Here is a 23,697-nt window from a genome sequence, read left to right as displayed (position 1 = left end):
ATCTCAGTATGCTAACATACAATAGCACCGTTCACGAGCAAGTGTGATGAAAAAAATTTAAAAAACCGTCAAAAGCTAACAAAAAGGGTAAATAGAGAGAGTGATGGCTGACGTTTGTTCGTTAGTTTCTTTGGACAGTGACAGCTCTACTCACGAATTTGCTGACGAACAACGTTTATTTGATATAACCGTACCGATAACACAACCTCCGAAAGCTGTGCAAGCAATTTTTCTAATTGTGTCAGATATATCGGACCGTCCAAGGTGTTCAAAAATATCTGCACATGCACTTTAACGTCTTCGTATAGGTGTAATATTAGATTCTGTTCTGTTACAAATTCTACATGCCACGTTTTTGTGAAAAATATCCTTCGATTAAAATTAAATATGATTTTGATTAAATGTATAGGTAATTGTTAAACTCTTCCTTCTTTTAGGGCAGGCTGTTTCATACCATGTAAGTTACTATTAGGCAAACAGTTCTGTATCATAATAACCAACGAGAGGTACGTGACAATTCATAACCAAACGTGTTTTATTCTTCTTCATAAACAAATACTATTACGTCTAACGACCAAAGATAATGGACGTAGAAAATAACTACTCGATAAAATATTCTAAGCCGTTAATTGTCGCTGGAATATTCTAGTCGACCCAGTTATTTATAGAAACATAATTATTATTACCTCGTAACAATTCGACGTTTTACGACAAGCGACTAAAAGTTTTCTACCTACATATTCATTTCCTATTACTAACATAATCGAGTTTTATAAATGGAGGTTCGTGTCATCCACGATGACGCGCAGATTTGTCAAATCTCACCTTTAATAACATGACAATACGAGTGAAGGCGCGCGTCTTCGTGAATGAATCTGTCTAAATTTAAAGGATACATCTATAGGTATGTAAGTAGTTTGATAACAAATTATTTAAGTAAGTAAATCGATGGATCAGTTAAAGTAAAACATTTAATGCCTATAAAATGTTTAGAAACGGAGATAACCGGAATTTTATTTTCATTTTATGACAGCAATAAAAATTGGGATGGGAAAATGCAAGGGAAACTAAATTATAAACCTTCAGGAAGTCGCATTTTCTATCCCTAACGCTTTGACTACCAGTAAGTTATTTTTTGTCACCCAAACACCTTGATGAGTTTCAAAGCATTCAATACCTTCCAGGAAAAATATCGCCATTGCCTCAATTTCCTAAAATTGCATATATAATAATATAGTACCTACTACTACACCTCGCTTGTTAAATCAGTTGCAGGAGTATACGAGCCATTATGTTTAGATTGTTGTAGTAGTTATTGTAAAAGTATGTTTTATTAAAAACTATACGCCCTGTTTTTATTGAATTCTGTGAACTTCGGGGTATACCTAAGTACGTTTTAGGAAACTAAATAGCATAGTTATTTTTAAAAACTTTTTTTAGCATCCCATTGATTGTTCATGAAAAATAATTAAATGCTGCATATAGCGTTGTTGTAATACGGGCATTATTATTTAACTCAACCAAACAATTGAAATGACACGAGTTCGGTGTCTTTGAGTAAGTAACTTAATTTAAGTCAGGAATGCACCCTTTAAATTAACGGAATTAAAAGCACTGTGTACCTATAAGGAATATTATTTAAATGCAAATCATAAAACATTAATCCCACTTTTTCACCAGTAAGGTAGTAAATAAAAATTTACTTGCCATAAAATCAAGATTTAAAGCACTCCACCATACGACAAGATGGACTAGCAGTTGCCTGGCATCACTTAGACGGATAAAACTGTGAGATTTATCAACGTCTCATTTAACTTGCTCGCTTCCTCGGTTTAGATTACTCACTTCAATCAAATTGCTAATTTTAAACGTGATTTTCCTCATCATCATAATTCAGAAGTAAAAGCTTCAATTGTATAAATAAGGCCTTGTATAAATGACAGATGGCTCTTCCTGCTCAAATTCGTCACACAAGAAAAGCAAACAAACTGCGGAAATAAACAAATTGAGAGTAATGGCCGACCGACCTCTGCTGCCTGCCGCTTTATAATTAAAAGGTATACCTTGAAAAAGAAAACCTTTTTGAAATATTTTGAAAACTTTCAGTCATTCAGGTATATTTACTTAGCAAGTACACAAATATTTGCTCAGTTCATGCTTTGAAAATCTATAGTCCGAAAGTAAGATGGACTTCAAAAGGATATAATTGAAAAATTTAGCTAGTTTGCAATCAGATTAACTTTATTGTGAAACGAAAGTTAATCATATATGAGTAGTCATTTTTTGCTACACAAACAAGAAATAGAAATTTTATACAATATTAAAGCTTTAAATATTACCTTTTTACAGAAACATATTCGCTTTATGAAAATATTTAGAATAAAATTAAATCCTAAGCGATTAAGACAAATTTATTTACTTGGTCTAAAATTGATAGGGTATCTCATGGTGTGGATTGTAACAAGCTTAATCAAGGCCCTGGAGGTGCAAAAAAATAGTTATGATATGGTCGACATTGCATAATAATGAACATACTACTTTCTATGATTTAATGTAAATCGACAATATTTGACATTTCGTCACTTTTTACACACGTCGTGACTACCTACAATGAATTCGTAATATTAAGTTGCCACAACCATTACTAAATTAAGCCAATTGGAGTTTGCCTTCTGAAGAGGAATCTTCTTAGAGACAAACAAGTTTATGACACCACAGGATATGAACTGTGCAAACTGGGAGGCATCCTGGGAAACATATTCACATTGGATTCGCGAGCATGGACGTGTTAAGTTCTCAGTGATACCAAAGTAACGTGACCTCTAGATCCCTAACAACTATACGTGATCGATGAGCGCATTTTTTTAGTGGCTCGTATTCGATGAACGATTCTGCACTAATATTGAAAAGCATTGCTCTACTGCGTATCTCACGTCGGAAACGATCGTTCCGCGGGAAATTACTTCTAGGAATTGCACTCACGACTTCTAATGACATCAATAATAATCTGTACAAATGGATAAGGCGTTTTATGCACCTTATCAAGGAAATGACTTCAAACTATCGGGTCAGAACAAGCTAATACAAAACACGCATTTTCCATGCAGCTAGCAAATTTATATATCTCACAAAACATTCCTACGATCTGCCCTCGTTCCAAAATATCTTAGTCAAAATTAACTACTTTAGACAAAATAAGGCATACAGACGGAGGACTGAAAAAATGCGCCAAACAGTATTAATATTATTCACACGATGTCTTTATGAGATCTTATGATGCCCAAATCAAGCAAAACCATTAGACACGTACCAAATTAAAGCGTGGGAAATGAAGGATCAGGTTTAAAATATTATATTATGTTCTACGAGTAACGAGTAGGTACTTAGACTTACAAGTAAAATCGTGCCTTCTTGCAAGATTCATAAGGTAATTAAAACTTCCACCACATTAACCTTCAGCTGAAGCGAATTTTCCACATCATATTCTCTGGCTTAATAAGGCATTACACAATATACGCGTTACATAAACTTATATTATGTACTTGTAACGAAATACGAGTATGTAGCAAAAATCCATTAATGACGGCACCACACGTTAGGGTTGTTTGATAGAAATTAAATATTTTTCGGGTTAAAGGATAGCAAATGGAATGGAGGATTCAGCCACAAAGGGAACTCCATTCATTAATAACACCCGAGAGGTGACTGTCAAAAGACGTAGCTCTTAGAAACTATGAGTACGAGAATTTTTACTAAGGTAAATATATGTGGGCACATTTGATTGGGAAGACTATCATTGAGGAAGAACTATCACATTGACATTAATTTATTATAATAAACTTAATAGGAGAGGAAATGTATCAACGTAATTAATTAATTATATGAAACCACCATAAAATAGGACCAAACAAACATTTTAAATATTTTTGAGAACAATCTTATACAGATTGACCTAGCCCCAAACTAAGCAAAGCTTGTACTATGAGTAGTAGGCGACGATATACATACGTAGATAAATACATAGAAAACACTCATGACTCAGGAACAAATATCTGTGTTCATCACATAAATAAATGCCCTTACCGGGATTCGAACCCGGGACCATCGGCTTCATAGGCAGGGTGATACCCACTAGGCCAAACCGGTCGTCAAACATATAACTCGATGTGGCAAATAAATGGAGAATTTAATCTAAGCTAGGCGATTGTTTTATCAATTACTGGTTCATTCATACACAAAAGTCGCTGCATCCCTAGGACTGGATTCCCATTAGCTTGCTAATTTCTATATTATTTGAGCTAAAAAAAACTGCACTTGTCCAAGTGTAACTAGATAAGCTCCAGTTTGCCTTGTGGACATGGTAACGCCTAGCAATGTGCCAAAGATAATTTTCAAAAATTGCAAAGTTCCCATGAAATGTTTACGGTATTTTTTCTGCATCTTTATTGCCAAAGCTTCTTAAAGTTAGTTAGTTTCAATTTCTATGACATATGAAATAGACGCCATTGAGTGACGACGACGCGTGCATTGATTCGTATTGTCATGATATTAAAGGTTAGATTTGACAAATCTGCGCGTCATCGTGGATGACCGAACTTAAACGTTAAATAAAACAGTCGTCAACATTAAGAACATTGAGTAGTAAACGCTTATCTGAGCGGGAACTTTTTAAAAGTGGAAACTTGCCTTAGAATTTTCTCATGAAAGTTTCTAGAAAATGCGGAAATTTGAAGAATATTCTACAAGTTAAAAATTGCTAGTAACGGCCCACCACTGAATAGGGTTTTGTCTGTCCCTATTTCACGGTTTGCCGTACGGTCAAGGAATTTAATTTCCTACCCATTTCGTACCTTGTCACAGTGACAAACAACATGAAACTCGCTAGAGACCTCATACTATTGTTACTGTGACAAGGTACGAAATGGGTAAGAAATTAAATTCTTTGACTGTACATTGGTGATCTAAGAAGTAATTATGTATGTATTAACGCTTAAATTTATTAATTTATTAAATTGTCAGCATCAGGTAGGGTTTACATGACGAATCTGAAATATATGGGGAGATCCGCGGATCCGGATCCAGATCCGGATAATTTCATACATTTCGGATCGAGATTGCAAACCCTAGCGTTAAGTGTCAGCGTATTGAAATAGGTATGTGGTTACCCCGTTTTACAATATTTTTTACTGTGTGGTGTTAGGTTAGATAAGGTTATTTCGTTGTTCGAATCGAATGTAATTCCATTTAATGACTCTGTAGGTATTCTCATGGGCGAAACGTAATGACAACATTGGGGTCATTAATTATGCAAAATGGTCACTCCCACTGGTACTTCAATATGTGTATTTATTGCAACACAAACATAAATAATTCTTTACTCATATATATATATACATTTCAGATTTAATTACATACATGGGGAATTGGGGATTATTAAAGTAGTAGGCTGAGATGAATAACGTATTGATTTGCGCCCAGCATTTGATTTCACTAATCCGTATGTAAAATATGCACTGGAGAGTCACATCCATATCTAATGAAAATGGAATTTGAATAAGTTTCGAATAAATTACGCTCTCATTAAAACGACATTCTGATTTTACATGAATATTTACGTAACATATTATTATGTGTGGTTGTCGTTTCTAAAATTGTTATCAATTTTGACCGGTTATTTTTAATACTATAAAACCAGGATTTTAAGAGTGACTCAGGCGATCGTAACCATGTCAACGAGGGACAAGAAATAGTTGTGCCACCCAAGAACAAAGTCGAATACGGCTCCCGATAATTTGACTGCACTCACGTAACTAGTATATTGAAAATGCCACGACAATGGAAGCTCGGAGCATTCATTTTTCTGCTCACGGAATCTAATTGAGCCACCCAACGATGTGGAGAACAATAGTGCTCTGAAACAATTAGCACGAGATCAAATATAGTAAGGTACGTGTTTAGAAGGTAGAAGTTTATTTAGAATCAATTATGAGAAAGTTTTAGATATTAAAATATTGTGTTACTATTAAATTGACATTGTATTTTTTATTTCATTTGAATCTGCATTTTTGATTTGTAAACGTGAAAATCTTTGTCTCATTCCCTGAGTCGACAGAGCCCCACGTAATTTCTAGACAGTTTGCTCTTCGAGCATCTGAAGCAACCTAAGGATTTACGAACCTGTCCTACCTATTTATTGATTGAATGTGACTATCGTCAAAAAAATACACAGGAGAATTACGATCTGCCTTATCTTACGGCCGCCGACATACATTATACAGATGAAAATAAAATAATCTGTACCCCTAGTGTAAATGTATTCGATAGCGTGACGTGAAGTACGAGGTTCTGAGTATTTTGTGTTTGCAAAACGTCCCACTTGGCGCGCTGTTTCTAAATCCCATACAAAATGAGACTTTACGCAAACGCGTACGTCACGTCACGCTATCGAATAAATTTACACTAGGGGTTCTGGTGTAATGTTAACTGGTGCGTTTCTATTTTCTCATTTTTAAACAATATTATGTTTTTTTCCTGTTTCGTTTTCATTTTTGTACAACTACTACTATGTACTACTATGTACATTCAGCATCAAAAGTAGCGGATCAAATAACGTTTCATTAGTATCTACCATTCTGTAACGGCTTAACAAAAAGTGATGTCTTTAATATATAATAACTAAGATCAACTAAGTCAGATACTGTTGGTGCGTTGTTTCATCCGCTACTATTGATAATGACTGCACTAGTTTTTTTTTTTTAATATACCATCTTGCATCGTAATGTCATGTGTCAATAAATTATTCCTTATGTTATCTTTATCTTATATTACTTATAAAATGATTTTGTAAAAAACCAAACTTATGAAGCAATACTAATGAATATGATTAAACTTGTAAAAAATAAGAGGTTTATTTCCCAACGGTAGATAACAAAAGCTAGTAATACTACCTATTAATAGTGAAATAATATTTAGTAGCACAGTTTACTATAAAAATAATTAAATAGGTATGAAACATCTTTACCTTCAAACGAAATTATTATATCATGGTGGGTACCATTGTAATAAACATAAATTACGGAGGGACGTTTATTATCTTAGTGGTTGTATTTATTATCTTAGACACCGATCTTGAGCTGACAAATATTCTTAACTGGATCGTACTAGTGAAATTACGTACGTTTTATAGGTACAATAAAACTGGTAGGAATTGGTGTGTAATATCAGTTCGTAATTTCAATATTGTCTCTAATAAAATTTAAAAAAATCAGCCAGTTAAAGCCAGAGATATAGACTAGGCGATGAACGTTCCACGACACTTGTCGCCAGTGATGTCGGGTGAAGTCGACGTCGGCGCCACATTATATTGCCATGTCGAGCGACGTTCGGCAACCCTGTCCGACGTCCCTGACGACACGTGTCGTGGAACATTTGTCGCCTACTTTATCCCTGGCTTAAGAAGTTTCCTGAAAAATCGACCTGATTTGGAGCGCTATATTTTAATACCGTGCATAGTCGCCTGCCGAGAATAATACCTAACCCTAATACAGGCAAGACACTATCATGATTAATGACATTAATTTTAAGAAATAACATTACTAGTGTCAGTCATTGAAATGAAGGAATGATGGTAAATAATGGACTTAGTGTAAAATCTTGCTTCAGTATTGGAGTAATGACGATATTGTCAGAAAAATGATTGGAATTATGGAATGATAGAAATAGTAACGGAAAATAATGTTTTTTGAAAGTTTAATATTTTTGAAGTATTGACAATATAATGTAACTTATTTAGTTTGATATATGGCCCGATTCGAATAATGATTAAAACACGTTTAGGATCTTAGAAAGATCGTTAAAAGATCGATAGCTAAACGACATCTCAAAATTGACGTTTATTTCGATTCCGCTATGATCCCAGTAAGATCTATCTACGATATTTCTAACGTCAAAGTGACATTAGTTTCCCGAATCGAGCTGCTTCTGTCAATTATAGGACATAGTTACAAACGATATCTAAATGAGAACTTATCTAAACCAGAACTTATCGTTATCGTATCTTATTCTTCGAATCGGGCCGTTAGTGTTTGTTCTCCTCAATCTCTCATGTCGTCATTCAAAGAAGGTAAATAGTTATTATTTGGGTTAACTTCTTGTAACTCATTGGCATCACCCATGGAATACATGGCAACGAGTTTTTTATACACAGTGACTGACTGTCCTAAGCAACTTACACACAAATTGTCAGCGCAGCGTACACAGAATGTCGTTCGCACATGACACTAAAATGATTTTCACACAATATTAGTATTAATAATAACATTTCTTCACCGTGATTTAAATCAGCAAAAGAGTCAAAACTTATCGTATTATTATCGTATCATTATTTTACAATTCCATTTAAGTGTCTAAATTTAGACTTCTATAAAATTATAATATTTAAAATAACACTTACACAGTCTGTGCTATCAAAATCGTTGCCAAGTTAGCTTGGTCTAACTCTAATATATTTTTATACTTACACTGGCGAAACAGGTAGAAATCCAGGCGAGTGGCGTTGCGAGCACAGCTACTCTGTCAATAGACTGGACTGGAATAAAGTGAACTCCAGAATAATATACAATGGCGTCCAAGCTCTGAACAAGCTTGGAAGAGAAAACAAGGTGCAACTGGTATCCCAGGATCACGAGGGATTCTTAGGCAATGGAAATGCAGATGAACTTGCCAAAGCCGGATCTATAAGTTACCTTATAGGTAGCTATTATAACGGCTATCAAAGACTACTAAGATCAAACATCAAAAATATGTGACAGTCGGATATTTACTTAGTTATTTGCAATATCGAGCGAATATAATACACTCATGCTGCAATCCTTCATTTTTACGAAAGCTAAACAATATACGTATAGTAATACATTGTTTAGCTTTCGTATCCCTATAGTGGTACCTATTCACAATGCATTTCAAGTTAATACAAACTTTACATTTCTTGAAATGTATTTAAATATTTTTTCATCTTATTCTATTGTATCAGGGTATAAAATACGTACACAATTTAACTTAGTCTGTGTATAACATGGCCCGAGTGACCCGCGCTTCTAGAGGGCTCACAGACGGCATAAGGAGGTCGAGTGCCTCGACAATGCCTTGCCCGTGCCCACCTCGGTTCCTCATTAACGTTGCGGAAAATTAGCTAAGAAATAATTTACGACCATTATCCAGGAAACAATCGTGTTTTTCATTATACTTTAAATACCACAAGCTTGAAGTTATTAACATAAAATAATGATCATAAAATTTATTTTTTTCTTATTAAACTTTGTTCGTGTTGCAATAGTTAACAAGATTTTTTTAATATATCATTAAAATTAAAAACGACAAGCAAAAGGCGTCAAGCTCGTCTTACCATCTCTGAAGATCGATAGATACCTTATTATTTATTTATGAAAATTAAACTCTTCTAGTTACGGAATCCTAAAATAGTAGTAAGTTCTGAATTATATACACGCCACAAGGTCATAGATCATAAATCCAACTGAGCATTTTTAATTTGTATAACAGGTTATAAATAAATGAAAAACGTGACGTCTGAGTTATTTACAAAGATGAATATAGACCCAGGTCAGGAAGCCAGCGCGACACGTGCGCGAAGCCAAAATAATGCAACCGGCAAAGTTTCGTCCACCTTTTAAAATAAACAGAATCTGCTATTTTCATGGTCTTATTTCGAGATTGGAAACCCAATAAAGTAGAATTCAATATTTGTGTTGAAATCCACTTTATTCTTTCGCGGCTCAATGGAACCGTTTACCGAAATAAAAATACGATAAACTTATCGTTTTATTTTGTAGCAGTGACGAAAAAGGAACCCTATTAGCAAAGTGCCAATGTCCATCCGGATGATTGATATTTTTCAGAGCCTTTGTGGGCTTTCTGAAAAAGAAAAGTATTTTTCTTGCCTTTAAATCGCATTTACGGAGGATTTGAATTGATTCCAGCGACAAATAGGTTTTTAATTTATGGTTATTTATATTTCCAGTGTATGGAATTTAAGTAAGCTTATGAATTATTTTGTATACTGTCTTTATGGTTTTGGCAACTTTTACTCCAACGACCTCTAGCAAGCAATATAAGACCTTAATTTTTGAGCAAATGTACTAAGTATTCACAAATGTACGCCAGAAGTTTAAACTGATCATCTATTTTACTCAATATACCTACTAATTGCGATTAATTTTAAAAGAAATATTCGTAATATTTGCGTCAAGTGGCTTGTCAAATTAATTCCTCCCACCGATTTACTCGGATTAAGTGCCCCCCTTTTCAAATGAATTATTGCAAAACATCGTTTGATATTTCAACATTTAGTACCTCTATTTAAAAAGTAAACAAAAATTAACGTGGTCACTTGTCAAGTAGCTTTTATGAAAATAGTCTTGGTGTGCCCAATATGAATGAATTTTGCAATTTTAAATAGGTACATATACTATAAAATTCGTGATCCCAAATGTATAAAATGTAAATTTCGCATGTTACTTGATATCGAAAGATGGTCATACTAAACAAGGTTTCCCATGGAACTGATATGTTACTGGCCTCAGCGTCTATCTCAGACGATCTATGGTGCAATGTCCGAAAAACATTTTTTGGTGGCTGAATAGACTGGCGAGAGCGGCATACTTTGCCACAGAGCTGGCACGGGAAGTTCGCGACGGATTGCGACGTTTCGCTACGGTACCTTTTTTCCCTTTTGTCTACCAGTGCCGCAAACCAGGCCTCGGCGCAGAACTTGCAACCATCTCCAACGCACTTGCGCCACTCCGTTCGCTTCTCCGCAAACTTATCCATAAGTTAACTTATAAAGGCTGCCATATCCCTCTTAGCGCAGTCTTTAAAGCGAAGCAATGGCCTCCCAACATCTCTTTTCGCATTCGCTACTGCACCCAGAAGAACACGGCGTGGCAGTCGAGAAAGTTCCATCCTATGCACATGCCCCAGCCAACGCAGACGCCTGTGTTTGAGAAGCGCGGTCAGGCTGGGCAGCTGTGCATCTTCTAGAACCCTTTGGTTTGTCACCCTGTCTTGCCATGATATGCCCAAGATCTTTCGTAGGCAGCGCATATAGAAGGAGTTGACGCGGCGTTCGATTTTGGCATACGTGGGCCAGGTCTCAGCTCCGTACAAGAGTATGCTCGACACAGAAGCCTGAAAGACATCAGAAGAGCATCTTGGTGCTAGTAGAAATTGTCGGTTATTGTCGAACCTAGGTAGCAAAACCAATCAACTACCTCTAACGACATGCTATTGAGCAAAATAGTTGGGTAAAAATAGTACAGATATGAAAATCATGAATAAAGTATACCAATGGGTCCATATGTTTCATCTACTTCAGGCCCTCAAAGTAATCATTAGATTTTTTTTTCGGGACTTTGTTTAATATGACCATCTTACAAGACTACTCAGCATATTTATATATCATAGCTATCATATATATCAAATTTATAGCTAGCATATTATGCTTTCGTCTTGATTACACTAGCAGTGAGTATAGTTAACTTTGCTTTAATCACGTAATAATATTAAAATCAAAATTTACTCTCTTGATTACCAATTAAAAATTTAATTAACTGCCAGATATTCATAATTTCAGATATCCCTCTAGCCTCCGATACCAAACAATTAAAAGCAATAAGGCTATGAAAATTTAGCCTTAGCCCCTTAATGGTTTAAGATGGTGTCACGGATTCCTTGACTTTAATCAAACAATTTGAAGTGGGTAGCTGAAACCTCTCACTGGATTCTTATGTCAAGGGTCGTTGTCAGAGATTGACGTCCACGTTTCTTTGCATTTCTTATGAAGTAATTGTTATTTTACCTAGTTAACTTGATACCGTTTGCAAGAGAGATGAAAGAATAATTCCTCCCCATTTGGAGATTTTAGGAGAGAGTTTATGATTTTAGAGAATTTACCATAGAAATCAAGTATTCATAATAACAATTAAAATAACAATTAAATAGTTATTTTATAAAACACTGGAATATAAACCATTTTTTGGTGTCGTTATTAAATTTACTTGTGTTAAGAAAATGCTGTCCAATTTTTGCCCTATGCAATAATTTAATCTTTTACTTTCATTACCCTCTGAGGTTCCAGATTATCAGCAGCATTGCGGGCAACGTGACTCAGTACCAAGAAGCTATTCGTTAAAATGTTCATAGCGATGGCATTATGAACATTTTAAGAAATGACTTTAATATCAGTAAGGATAGCAAACTACAATAGATCAGCTAGCTGGCACTCGTACTTGAACGCAGACCATTTCAACTACTAGCCGGAACACAGGCAATCGAGGTCACCACACATAAGCATTCTCGTACAAAAGTATGGGAGTGCGACCGCTTATTACAGTTGCGTCCACAATTATGACTAGTCTAGTACACATGTAAATTAAATATATCTACAAAAATTACGCTTTACCTAGGTTGAAAGCCTAAGTTTAGGCTTCAGGTAGCCTGGGTTACCGGGGTTGTTACAGTAAATTGGTATATAATATAACTCAGTTGTGCTGCTTGAATCGTACCATTTTAAAAATAAAATTTGGACCTATATGTGGTGACCTGGTACTTTTAATAAACGCTTAATAATGCGGTGTAACTAGAAGTAACTATGTATAGTGGCATTGGCAAGGATTGTAAGTCTGGGTCGTGTTTAACGTAATTAAACACCTGAAGTAGGCCACAGGATTTGACTGCTCAGATTTACCTAAGAATCCACTTGGCACAGACTAGCATGTAAGAAAAAAAATTGTAATATGAAACAGACTATAGTGCTAAGAGAAAAGTTAAAATTCACTCTCTCGGTCGAGACTCAAACTTCGAGAGGTGAATTTTTTCCTCTTTCCTTTATTACCCACTAAGCATTAGTATCATATAAAAACGTTTCTGCTTAAGACAAAAATGACTCTAATGGTATTGTTTTAATAAATTAAACGCTAAGCTAAGACTACGCAAAAGGTTAAGTGAGAGAAACAATGTGAATTTTTCTGAGCCGAAGTTTCGAGGCATTATAATAGCTATAATACATGTAGGTATACTTAAGTAAATAATAAATGTATCTATTACAAAAGCTCAAAGCTCATGTCGTGAAAAATGTGCATCCAAAAGGTGACACCAATTACGTATTTACATTAATACGAAAACTTCGTAAATATTAAATTAAATAAATCGTCAAACTAATTATTTTTTTCTTAAATTTCTCAAATGTCGTATCGGGATATTTTCCATAAATATAATTTGATAATTATGTTCTGTGTTATTCCATACAAACTGTTATTTGTGTTTTTTATTTATTTATTATTTGATTGCCTGAATTGATTTTATGAATGATATGTGTTAGAAAAGTAATCGTATTGAATTAAATTCAGAGACGAAACAACGATCAGATAAATGGTACATCGTTATATTATTATGTGGGTGGACCACAATAAAAACTCATAGATATCACGTCGTCAGCACCTCCGTTTGTTCGAACTAATAAATATCTTATGATACACTCCGTTATTATATATATATATAGGAAGATAGATCGACTTGTGTCTTCAAGACAGCAATTTACACACGCGTTTTAACCCTTCCAACGTCTATGAGATATATGTAGATTATCTATCCAAACAATGAAACAATTTGACCTTATTAATACGTCTAAGCCTCTGATTGAAAAGGGTTTAATGCAATCAAACCGTTCATCCCACTTAGTTTGAGCGCCAGCGAATCGAATAAACCCGTATGGCGTGAACTAGAGATCCGTAACAGCTATGTATAATCGGAGAGAGCATTAATCTGGTTTGCTTAGCCTTTATCCATCCTGCCTATGGTCCTATAACCCGTAAGTGGTGTTATGGTTAGTTATCGTAACTAAGTAGATATGTAGGTAATTAAAACAAAAAATATTACTTGGCTAGTCCGCGAAAAGATAACGTGCTAGTCAATCAGTGCTAACCCGTTATACTTACTTGCGTATTTTTACATGCAATTAATGTATTTATTTTTGAGGTGGGAGGGTGGGAACATTAATTGCATGTAAAAATACGCAGGAATAACGGGTTAGCACTGATTGACTAGAACGTTATCTTTTCGCAGATTAGCAAAGTAATATTCTTTCTTTTAATTAGTATGGATTTTCGCAAATTAACGCCTGATTCTATTCATCATTAGAGAAGTAGGTATATTGGCGAAAATTACTAACCCATTTCTTCTTTTTACTCGCGTTATCCCGGCATTTATGCCACGGCTCATGGGAGCCTGGGGTCCGCTTCGCAACTAATCCCTAGAATTAGCGTAGGCTCTAGTTTGGATAGTTTCCGGCCCATTTCAATGCTAAGGAATATTGATTTAGATACGAAATTTTTTGACAGGACAGTGTCTGTGCCGCAATTATTGGTATGACCAAGATACGTTAGGTACTACCTAACTTGAAAATTAACTGCGACGTTTACGAGAGTTGCATTTTGTTAGGCTTCTATTTTGTTTATTTGGTAATAAGTATCTAAAATAATGATCGAAATTGGTTAATTTAAGCAGCATAGTGTACATACACTTTTTTTTTTAAATGTTTTACATACTCAAAATATTACAATACAATACTCTTTATTGCACACCTCACATAGTTTACAATAAATGCACAGAAACAAACAAAGACAATTTGATAGAGGTAACAACAGGCGGTCTTATCGCTTAATAGCTTAATATTGTTATATTTCTTTAAATATTTTGGCTCATTTATACTGATCATTTTAGATTTTTAATGGAAATTAAATCCAGCCACATTCTCATTTAGGTTCTTACAAATACTCCCACAAATTTCGATTAGTTATTGAAAATTTCGTTACAGTTCGAGCGCAAAATATTTGCTTAATTTTCCGATTCAAAATGAAATGAGCCGATGCGGTTTCCGGAAAATAAGAAAGGTGAAAATACCCTGTAATTCGATAAATTTAATTTAGCTGATTTAGCGCTTTCCGAAAACGCTTACTGAGCCACTTTCGATCAAAATATTAATAAAATGGGCCTCAAGTGATTTCATTTATTTTCATTTCACATGAAATAAAAGTGGGTCATTGTTGTTCTAATGAGGAGTGCAGAAAGTGATACGTTTCGGCACTAAAGCATTTTACAGTACTTACCTTTTTTCTTTACGATAAGCAATTAAAACTTGGTTTTAAATGCATTTGTAGGACAATTTCCAGTCTGATATTTTACTCCCCATTCCATAAATAACGATACTTTTACCTATAATGTTAATTGGAAGTACCCTTAAGACGTACTAGGTAAATTAATACTTAGTCGTGGTTTTTAATACACATGTATTTTACTTTCCTCATATTCAAAATGAAAATTGAGTGTTAAACTCGGGTGTAAAGCACCATTTCAGTCTCGGACTAATTGACCCTTACACTGCGTTCGAGTTCCAAACTACCTCCACAGGAATGAGTACCTTTCATCCCTTGTTTAACATTCTAATATTAAATATCTCTAATCTTGATGAGGTCACTATAATAAGTAACTAAATGTTTACTAATCATTACTAGGTAACCATTTATGACAGTTGAATTCTATACTTAGCGGGAACACTATGCCTTAACAATGCGTAATCAAAAAGCAATATTAGGTATAAGGATAAAGCCGCTTGTTAAAAAACGCTGAGTCGTGTAGCCAGCTTTGAGAAGCCGAGGCTAGAGGCGCCTCATTCAGCTATTGTGTGATACTTGACCCGATTGTCTCGAGCCAGGGTATGGTATGCCGGCTACAAACCACATTTTTAGCATTTTATCTCAATTAGCTAGTATATTAACTTTAAAATACTCGCCAACATTATGGCCAAATAGCTTGGATATGTTTTAAAGTATTACAATATCTAAGTACTTCAGTACTTACTTAAAGTTGTGTTCGAAACAGCAATAAAATAATGTAATAATTTTTGTACCGTACCTTATATAAAATCAACATTTAAAACTGGTGTAGTGAAAAAGACTCTTTGTCTTCTCACTGAGCTAGATGAAAATAACGTTTTTCTAAGTGTTCCGTACAAAACTTTGTTCACGGAACACTTATATCATAGACATCGTATTAGAATTATATACGTTAATAATACGTGAGTAACCCGTTTTCAATAAGTTCCGAGTCTCACGGGAATTTTATTGTTAGATAGCATAGACATCGTTTATTTCTTTATTAATGTAAGAACACACGAAAGAATTGGTAACTGACGGTACAGTCTCGTGGAATTACCCTGCTTACGGACTGTAAGCATAGGTATTCAAGTTAATGTTTAAGTCTTACAAAGGATTTAAGAGTATGAAAAGAGTGTGTCTGGTTTTAATATTGTACAATAAGTACTATAGCCTAGGTCAACAAGTCACCAGCTTGGTAATCCGCTGCAAAATGGCTACGGATGCTATTTATAATATATGAGAGTGTTACTTACAAGAATCACGGTTATTGTTTGTTGATACTCGATACAATTGCGAGATAAAGTTTTGTTTTTTTTTCAATCATAGTTTCATTGGTTCATAAAAGATAAAAATAATTCAACTATGAATTTGTATAATTTTACGGAATAATTTCTGTATTTATTTTAGAAATAAAATGTTTTATTTTTACTCAGGATGAAGATGCCTTGTGTGGACTTGAAGCTGAAGTGGCCCGAAGACAATTCCTAGATCAAAGAACCTATGGCTCAGTTACCCTCCCATTAAACATTCCTTCTTTCCTCTATTTCATAACAAATATAGAATACGTTTAAAACATTCCACGGTTTTCGTCTTCTTCTATACTTTGTGAAATCAAACCTCTATTAAGAGCGAAAAAAACAACGTTGAGACTGTTAGATTAAGAAAAGTGGTAGATAAATACGCGCGTGAACCTCTTCGGAGGGCGCGAGAGGCCGGCGCGATGCGGTCTCACCAGGGATGTACGTAATATATCCCGCGGACGAAGTAGTTACCCAATCTTACGGCACACACTCGCTGCCCAGGCCCCGGCAGCGTCCCACGCTTGACGTCCTCTTCGGGCCGCCGCCGCCCGCGCCGTCCCGCGCGGACCCTCCCTTGGCCCCCAGCCCCCCGCCCCCCCGCGCCGCGTCCCTCCCCAAAACGGCGCCCCCGGAGCCCGCGGACCGCGCGCCGGCCTCGCCGACGCCCTCTATCGAGCGGCCGGCTAAGCTGCGCGAGCGCACCAAAGCGAGCAAACTGCTCAAAAAACTCGGCCGTCATGAGGACAACGAATTCGGAAAAATAGTTAGAACCCCCGCTCCTGATGAATTCGAGCTTCCTGCCCCGCTGCCGACTCCCGCTTTCTCGCGGAAGAATATATTCGACCGTGATTTCGATGCACTGTTTGAAGTGGCGAACTCGCCACAATTCACTGCTAAGATCCGCGTCACCACTCCAGAGCCGGATCGCCGGTCTGATGTGTCAGCGGCGCACTTTCCCTCCCCGGCCACATCTTCACTCAGCCTTCTCCCTCCGCGCCCCAACTCCGCGCCTAGTCCTTCGCCGTTTTCCTTCAGAACCTCGACGCCTTCACCATCGCCTCAACGATCGTCTTTTGAAGGTTTTGAACGAGAGTGGTTTGGAATGCCTGGCGACTGACTAACCGATCACATCCATAGCGCATGTTATTTCGCAATAATAACGGCTAAAGCTTCACTACAATCAAGTCATCTTCATTTTGGTTGTTTATCATGTTTTATGTGAGTTGTTTGTCGTATTTTTTTGATTGAATTTATGTATGGCGCAGTAACGTTGGTCATAACCAACATATTGAGATGTTTCGAAATTTCATTGCTGTGTTTTTATTGACAGGTTCAAATACAAAACCGAAGAAAGTTAGTTTCTTTCGAAGGCTGAGTCGTGCTAAGACCGAGTCTGAACCGATGCAGCCTCGCACAGTAATGCAGCAGCAGTCCATAGACATGGCTCTGCGGGAGCTGACGCACCCCGCACACAACGAGCAGCTCAAGAACCAACAGCAAGTTACATTCAAGCTAGTCAAAACAGGTAAGTGACCGAATAGTTTCTAAAAAATAAAACCAGCAAAGAGCATGTCGGATTATGCTCAGTGTAGGTTTCCGTAGTTATCCTTCTGTCACAATACAATAGGCTAAACTGAAGCTATTAGTATAGTAGATTGTTAACCAAATGGCCAAATTTTCATAATCAGTACCTGATGAATGTAATAGACGCATGGCCATGATTTTTTCCTTAGAACTTACTTGCTATCGGAGCTTTGCATGTCTAAAAATAAATATCCCATAGCGAAATACATTTTTGATTCCTATACAAATGAATCAACACATATTGTAGTAAATTGCAGTAATTTTGAAATGATTTTGTTCAGTAGAGTATGACAAAGTAAAAGTGAGTGCAATACATAAATATGAATATTAAAATGGGTGCGAGATTACTTACTTTTTAGGGTTCCGTAGCCAAATGGCAAAAAACGGAACGCTTATAGATTCGTCATGTCCGTCTGTCTGTCCGATTATGTCACAGCCACTTTTTTCCGAAATTATAAGAGCTATACTGTTCAAACTTGGTAAGTAGATGTATTCTATGAACCGCATTAAGATTTTTACACAAAAATAGAAAAAAAAATTGGGGGTTCCCCATACTTAGAACTGAAACTCAAAAAATCTTTTTTCATCAAACCCATACGTGTCTAGTCGTGGCTAGTCAAATAAATGGGCTTGCAGTTCAAACTCGACAGTCTTTCAATGTGTTAGCCATGTTTATGGGACGCCCATTTAAAGGTTTTTATCGCGGATAGGGTTGTCTGGTCCCTGCTTTAAAAATGATATTGAGGTTTCTAATATTTTTTTTTTCGAAACTGAATAGTTTGCGCGAGAGACACTTCCAAAGTGGTAAAATGTCTGTCCCCCCCCCCCCCTGTAACTTCTAAAATAACAGAATGAAAAGTCAAAAAAAATATATGATAAACATTGCCATGCATACTTCCACCGAAAATTGGTTTTAACGAGATCCAGTAAGTAGTTTTTAGGGTTCCGTAGCCAAATGGCAAAAAATGGAACTCTTATAGATTCGTCATGTCCATCTGTCTGTCCGATTATGTCACAGCCACTTTTTTCCGAAACCATAAGAGCTATACTGTTCAAACTTGGTAAGTAGATGTATTCTATGAACCGCATTAAGATTTTTACACAAAAATTGAAAAAAAAAAAAACAATAAATTTGGGGGTTCCCCAATACTTAGAACTGAAACTCTATGGATAGGTCTTTAAAAATTATATTAAGGTTTCTAATATCATTTTTTTCTAAATTGAATAGTTTGCGCGAGAGACACTTCTAAAGTGGTAAAATGTCCCCCCCTCCCTCCGTAACTTCTAAAATAACAGAATGAAAAATCTAAAAAAAAAAATATGATATACATTGCCATGCAAACTTCCACCGAAAATTGGTTTGAACGAGATCTAGTTTTTTTTAATTCGTCATAAATGGTACGGAACCCTTCATGGGCGAGTCCGACTCGCACTTGGCCGCTTTTTTTTAATACGTCATAAATGGTACGGAACCCTTCATGGGCGAGTCCGACTCGCACTTGGCCGTTTTTTAATTTTATACTCTTTCGTTCTAAAACTGCTAATAGTCGAACAGCATTTCTCATACAGCTAATGAAACTGTTTTAGAGAAATTAAATATGAAATAAAAATAGAATGACAAAAATAAGCAATTTTTATCTTAAATATTACCTTATTTATATTAATAATGCTAAATAACTTTAACAACCCATATAATGTCGTAAAAACGTTTACCTAACTATGGATGTACTTACGTCTTTTTACTATGAAGGGGAGTATTTTTGCGATAGCTCAATAAACTGACCATGTACGCTATAGTTTTCATTTAATTTATTTCTTAAGCTCTATTTCCACGATTTTTTTTTCATATTGTTTGGACCTATGGTACAATAGTTATAGGAGGGGGGGGGGACATATTTTTTATTTCGGAGCGATTATCTCGATTACGTATAGAACCGGCACAGAGAATTTTGCGCCATGAGTTGTTGTTATGATCACAAACCATAGAAGCGGAGCGTAAATCTCGCGATCTAAACGCGTAAGCTCCATGATTTTTACGGTGCTTACGATTTTTTTGGTCCCGTGGTACAAGTAGCGACTGCGACAATTTCATTGTTCAGTATGGCTCCTCTATAGTAATAACTCAATGATTCAACCTTATAATATGGTATGCTATATAATTACAACATACAGATATAATAGAAGTATTAAGTTTTAATATAGCGCTCTTATTAACTAATACACAATGTCAGACAGTGACCTGGGCGGCTACCGGGAAAATCGTAATTCGTCAATTGCGGGCATTTTTCTCTGTCACTCTAATTACGTCTTAGTGAGAGTAAGAGAGAAAGATCCCCGCAATTTGCGAATTTCGGTTTTCGCGGTAGCCCCCCCTGAACTGTATCACGTTGTCATGTCAAGCACAATGTGCTCCACCATAATTATTTACCATAATGCCACAAAATCCCTGAAGGCAACTAACATAAAATATAGTTAACCCTTTTCCTTTGTGCCATTTAAGAGATACTTTGTCGAATGGTAATTCCACGAATAATAAATTCACATCAACGCTTCAACAACCGTTCGTTGCAAATTGAAATAAGTTCTCTGAAATGTCACGGTTCTATCGTATATTTTTAAATTCGTTAACCCTTAACGTTTTATTGATACTCAATGAAAAAAATCATATACTTAGGCACTATTTAAACAAGCCCCTGGACTATATTGTAGACATTGACATACCTATTTAGTATTTAAGGTTCAAAGTTGAATCTATAAGTATAATGGAGTGGTTCAAAAACCTTTTTTTTTTTCGGAATCGGCATTCCCTTATTTTGTTACACTTATTATGCTGATAAAAACACCGAGTTTTGTAACTATATCTCAATTGCAAGGGCGTGCTGGACCACTTTGTTTTTTTTTTATTTTGTATGAAATCCAAAAAAAGGATTGATTTTATGGATTTTTATTCAAGTATCTGATTCCACACTATTCGAACATGTAATGGGAGAATCAACTTTTTAGCGTCACTCGTTGCCATGGTTACGATTAGTTGTCCAGGGGACAAAAGTTCATTGAAATACTGATTTTATGGTACTTAAATGTATTAAACTTGCGTTTTTGTGGTCGTTATAACCAATGTCCATAATGGGCCCCCTACTAAGCATGTTAATAGAACGGCATACAACGTCCCTTCAAACAAACTGTGCCACTGTTGTCCCTTGGACAACGGGACAGGATAACAAAACAAAAAAAGTTGATTCACCCTAATTTATAAGTAGATAAACATTTTTATTTCCATTTTTTATAATTTTTCATAAGTTTTTTTTTTAATTTCAACTAAAAAATAGATATTTTTTTTTACTTAATAACTTATAAATCACGTATTCAAGTAATTTGATAACAACTAGTTAAATAAAAATCAAAAATAGTTCATTTTATTTTTTTGGGAATTAATATGCCGTTCAATAAATTCAAAGTGGTAGTGGTCCCTTGTAGTTGAGATAAAGTTATAAAACTTGGCGTATTTTATCAACATAATAATTGTAACAAAATAAGGGGATGATTCTAGCTAGAGTTTGAATTTTTTCCATACAAACGCGAACCACCCTAATGTAATGTAAATAAAAGACACCTTCTTAGGTTTACCTTTTGGGGTTGGGTTGATTTGTGTGACATTGTCCCATCATACTTAAGTATTTAGTATGTATGCTTTCAATTTAATCATAAACTTTTAGAGAAACTCGATAAAATATAATATCGAAAAATAGCTTAAGTGGAATTTACTTAAATTGATATTGTTGAAACGTTATGCATTAAAAGCTTTAGATAAATTTAAGATAATTTAACTTTGTTACTTTGGCTTTTTACTACATGCCTAATATAATAACGGGTATAAATATATTCAGTATTTTAATATTAAATGTGTTGGCAAAGCTATTGTTGAAAACTTTCACTCTATTACTACACTGAATTATCTAAAATCTTTTAACACCTTTTTGTGGATTTCCATTTTAACAGAGCTGAACTAGAGAAAAAAAATGAATCTGCCGTTAGCAACGAATCCTTTGAACTTTTCATGTACATGGCACTCATGGCAGCGGTCATTGTTTTAACACGCGAATTCAAAAACGAGAATTACCTGGATGACCTACTTCGATAGGACAGGTATGTTTTAACGCTGATCTACATAATTATTTATAAAAATAACTGTTGGTTTTTACTGCAAAATTACTTGCAATGTTTTGTTTTTGTCTACAGTAGTCTGTCGGAAGTTTTTAATTTGACGCTTATTTCCTAATTTTTACTCACATTTTAAGAGAAAATAATAGCTTTGCGATCCTAATCGAACGTACATACGTGTTTGATGAAATTTCCATTTCGGAAGAATACGGTTTCGCATAATATGTTCTAGGTTTGTAGGTTTCGATTTATATTTTTTTTTTACATACTTTTTATAAAACAAACGTATGAAATGTGATTAAAACTTCGTCGAATTAAGCCGTTTGTGTTATAAAATCTATGTAATTTGAACCCTGTATGCTATTAGTATTAGTAAGTATTGTATGTTAATCCAAGTTACGGATTCTTATATATACATATATACGTGTCATCGTGCATTTTTATTCGTATCAATAGTTTGCTATCAAATTCCCCAAAGGTATTATGGATACCAATCATTCATGTTCGTAGCTTAAACTGGGAGCAGAGGAGCTTTATTGAACAGATTCCTAATTTAGTAGGTAGGGAGCACGGTAACAAAGGCGGTATTATACTCGTACCTATAGTATGCCAACGTCGATGCTAGATTTTAATATTAATGTTCTTGTGCAAATACTTATTTAGGTATTACAATATTGAAATATTTGATCGGCTCGCTTCGAACAGGTTAACAAATGAATCAAGTCTTGATGAAAGAACGAAAGCCGATTTGTAGACTCACGATTCGCTTATGAACGTTACTTATGAAAAATCTGTATTTACAATAGAATAAAATATAAACAATATAAACAATAAAAACCAAGTGTAATAGTATCCATTTGTTTCCCGAACAGAGGTTTATTATAAATATTAACGGGACTTATATAAACTTAAATTATTATTCAAACTCGATGGGTTGGGTGACAGGTGTCATCTCCATATAATTTATAACCTAAAAATCCAAATCTTGCAAAATTGTATTGAGATGACATCTTTCATCGTATCCGTCGAGTATGGAGAATACTATAGGTATAGATACTTATGATTTCGATTTCGTAGTTACTTACTCGCGCCCATGTTCACTCAGCTGCAGACTAGAGGCGTCTGACACTCTGTGTACTTAGAAATTAATTTCCAGTTGTACGGCACCTAAAACTTTACTTCACTATTGGAACGATATACAACAGTAAGTGATTTATTTCAACAAATCCCAAATGTATCGAGAATACTGTCGAAAAGTTAAACAGAGTTTCAGAGCTATACAAATTACATGAGTGAAACTTGCAGCTAAAGTGCTCGATGGATTTATTAAATGAGCGAAGAGAACCATTTGCGGGTGAATCTTGTTTTAGTGGCGCGATACAAGCTTTCTACGTTGTAACTCCACAATAACGGTGACCTACAAC

At 35.3% G+C, this 23,697-nt stretch overlaps 1 protein-coding gene across 6 annotated transcripts in view; it reads left to right on the top strand.

The window, feature by feature from the left end:
- The window catches only part of LOC133519992 (uncharacterized), a 270,730-nt gene that overhangs the window by 34,782 nt on the left and 212,251 nt on the right, over positions 1 to 23,697 (top strand). For all 6 annotated transcript variants that reach the window (XM_061854217.1, XM_061854218.1, XM_061854219.1 and 3 more), the window contains exons 2-3: positions 16,661 to 17,607; positions 17,859 to 18,053. In XM_061854217.1, coding sequence (XP_061710201.1) covers positions 16,965 to 17,607; positions 17,859 to 18,053 — 838 coding nt within the window. In that variant the 5' untranslated portion in view covers positions 16,661 to 16,964. The remainder of the gene's footprint in view (positions 1 to 16,660; positions 17,608 to 17,858; positions 18,054 to 23,697) is intronic.

Source organism: Cydia pomonella, chromosome 7, assembly GCF_033807575.1.
Source record: "Cydia pomonella isolate Wapato2018A chromosome 7, ilCydPomo1, whole genome shotgun sequence".
Classification (NCBI taxonomy): domain Eukaryota; kingdom Metazoa; phylum Arthropoda; class Insecta; order Lepidoptera; family Tortricidae; genus Cydia; species Cydia pomonella.
This window is presented reverse-complemented; position numbering and strand designations above follow the sequence as displayed.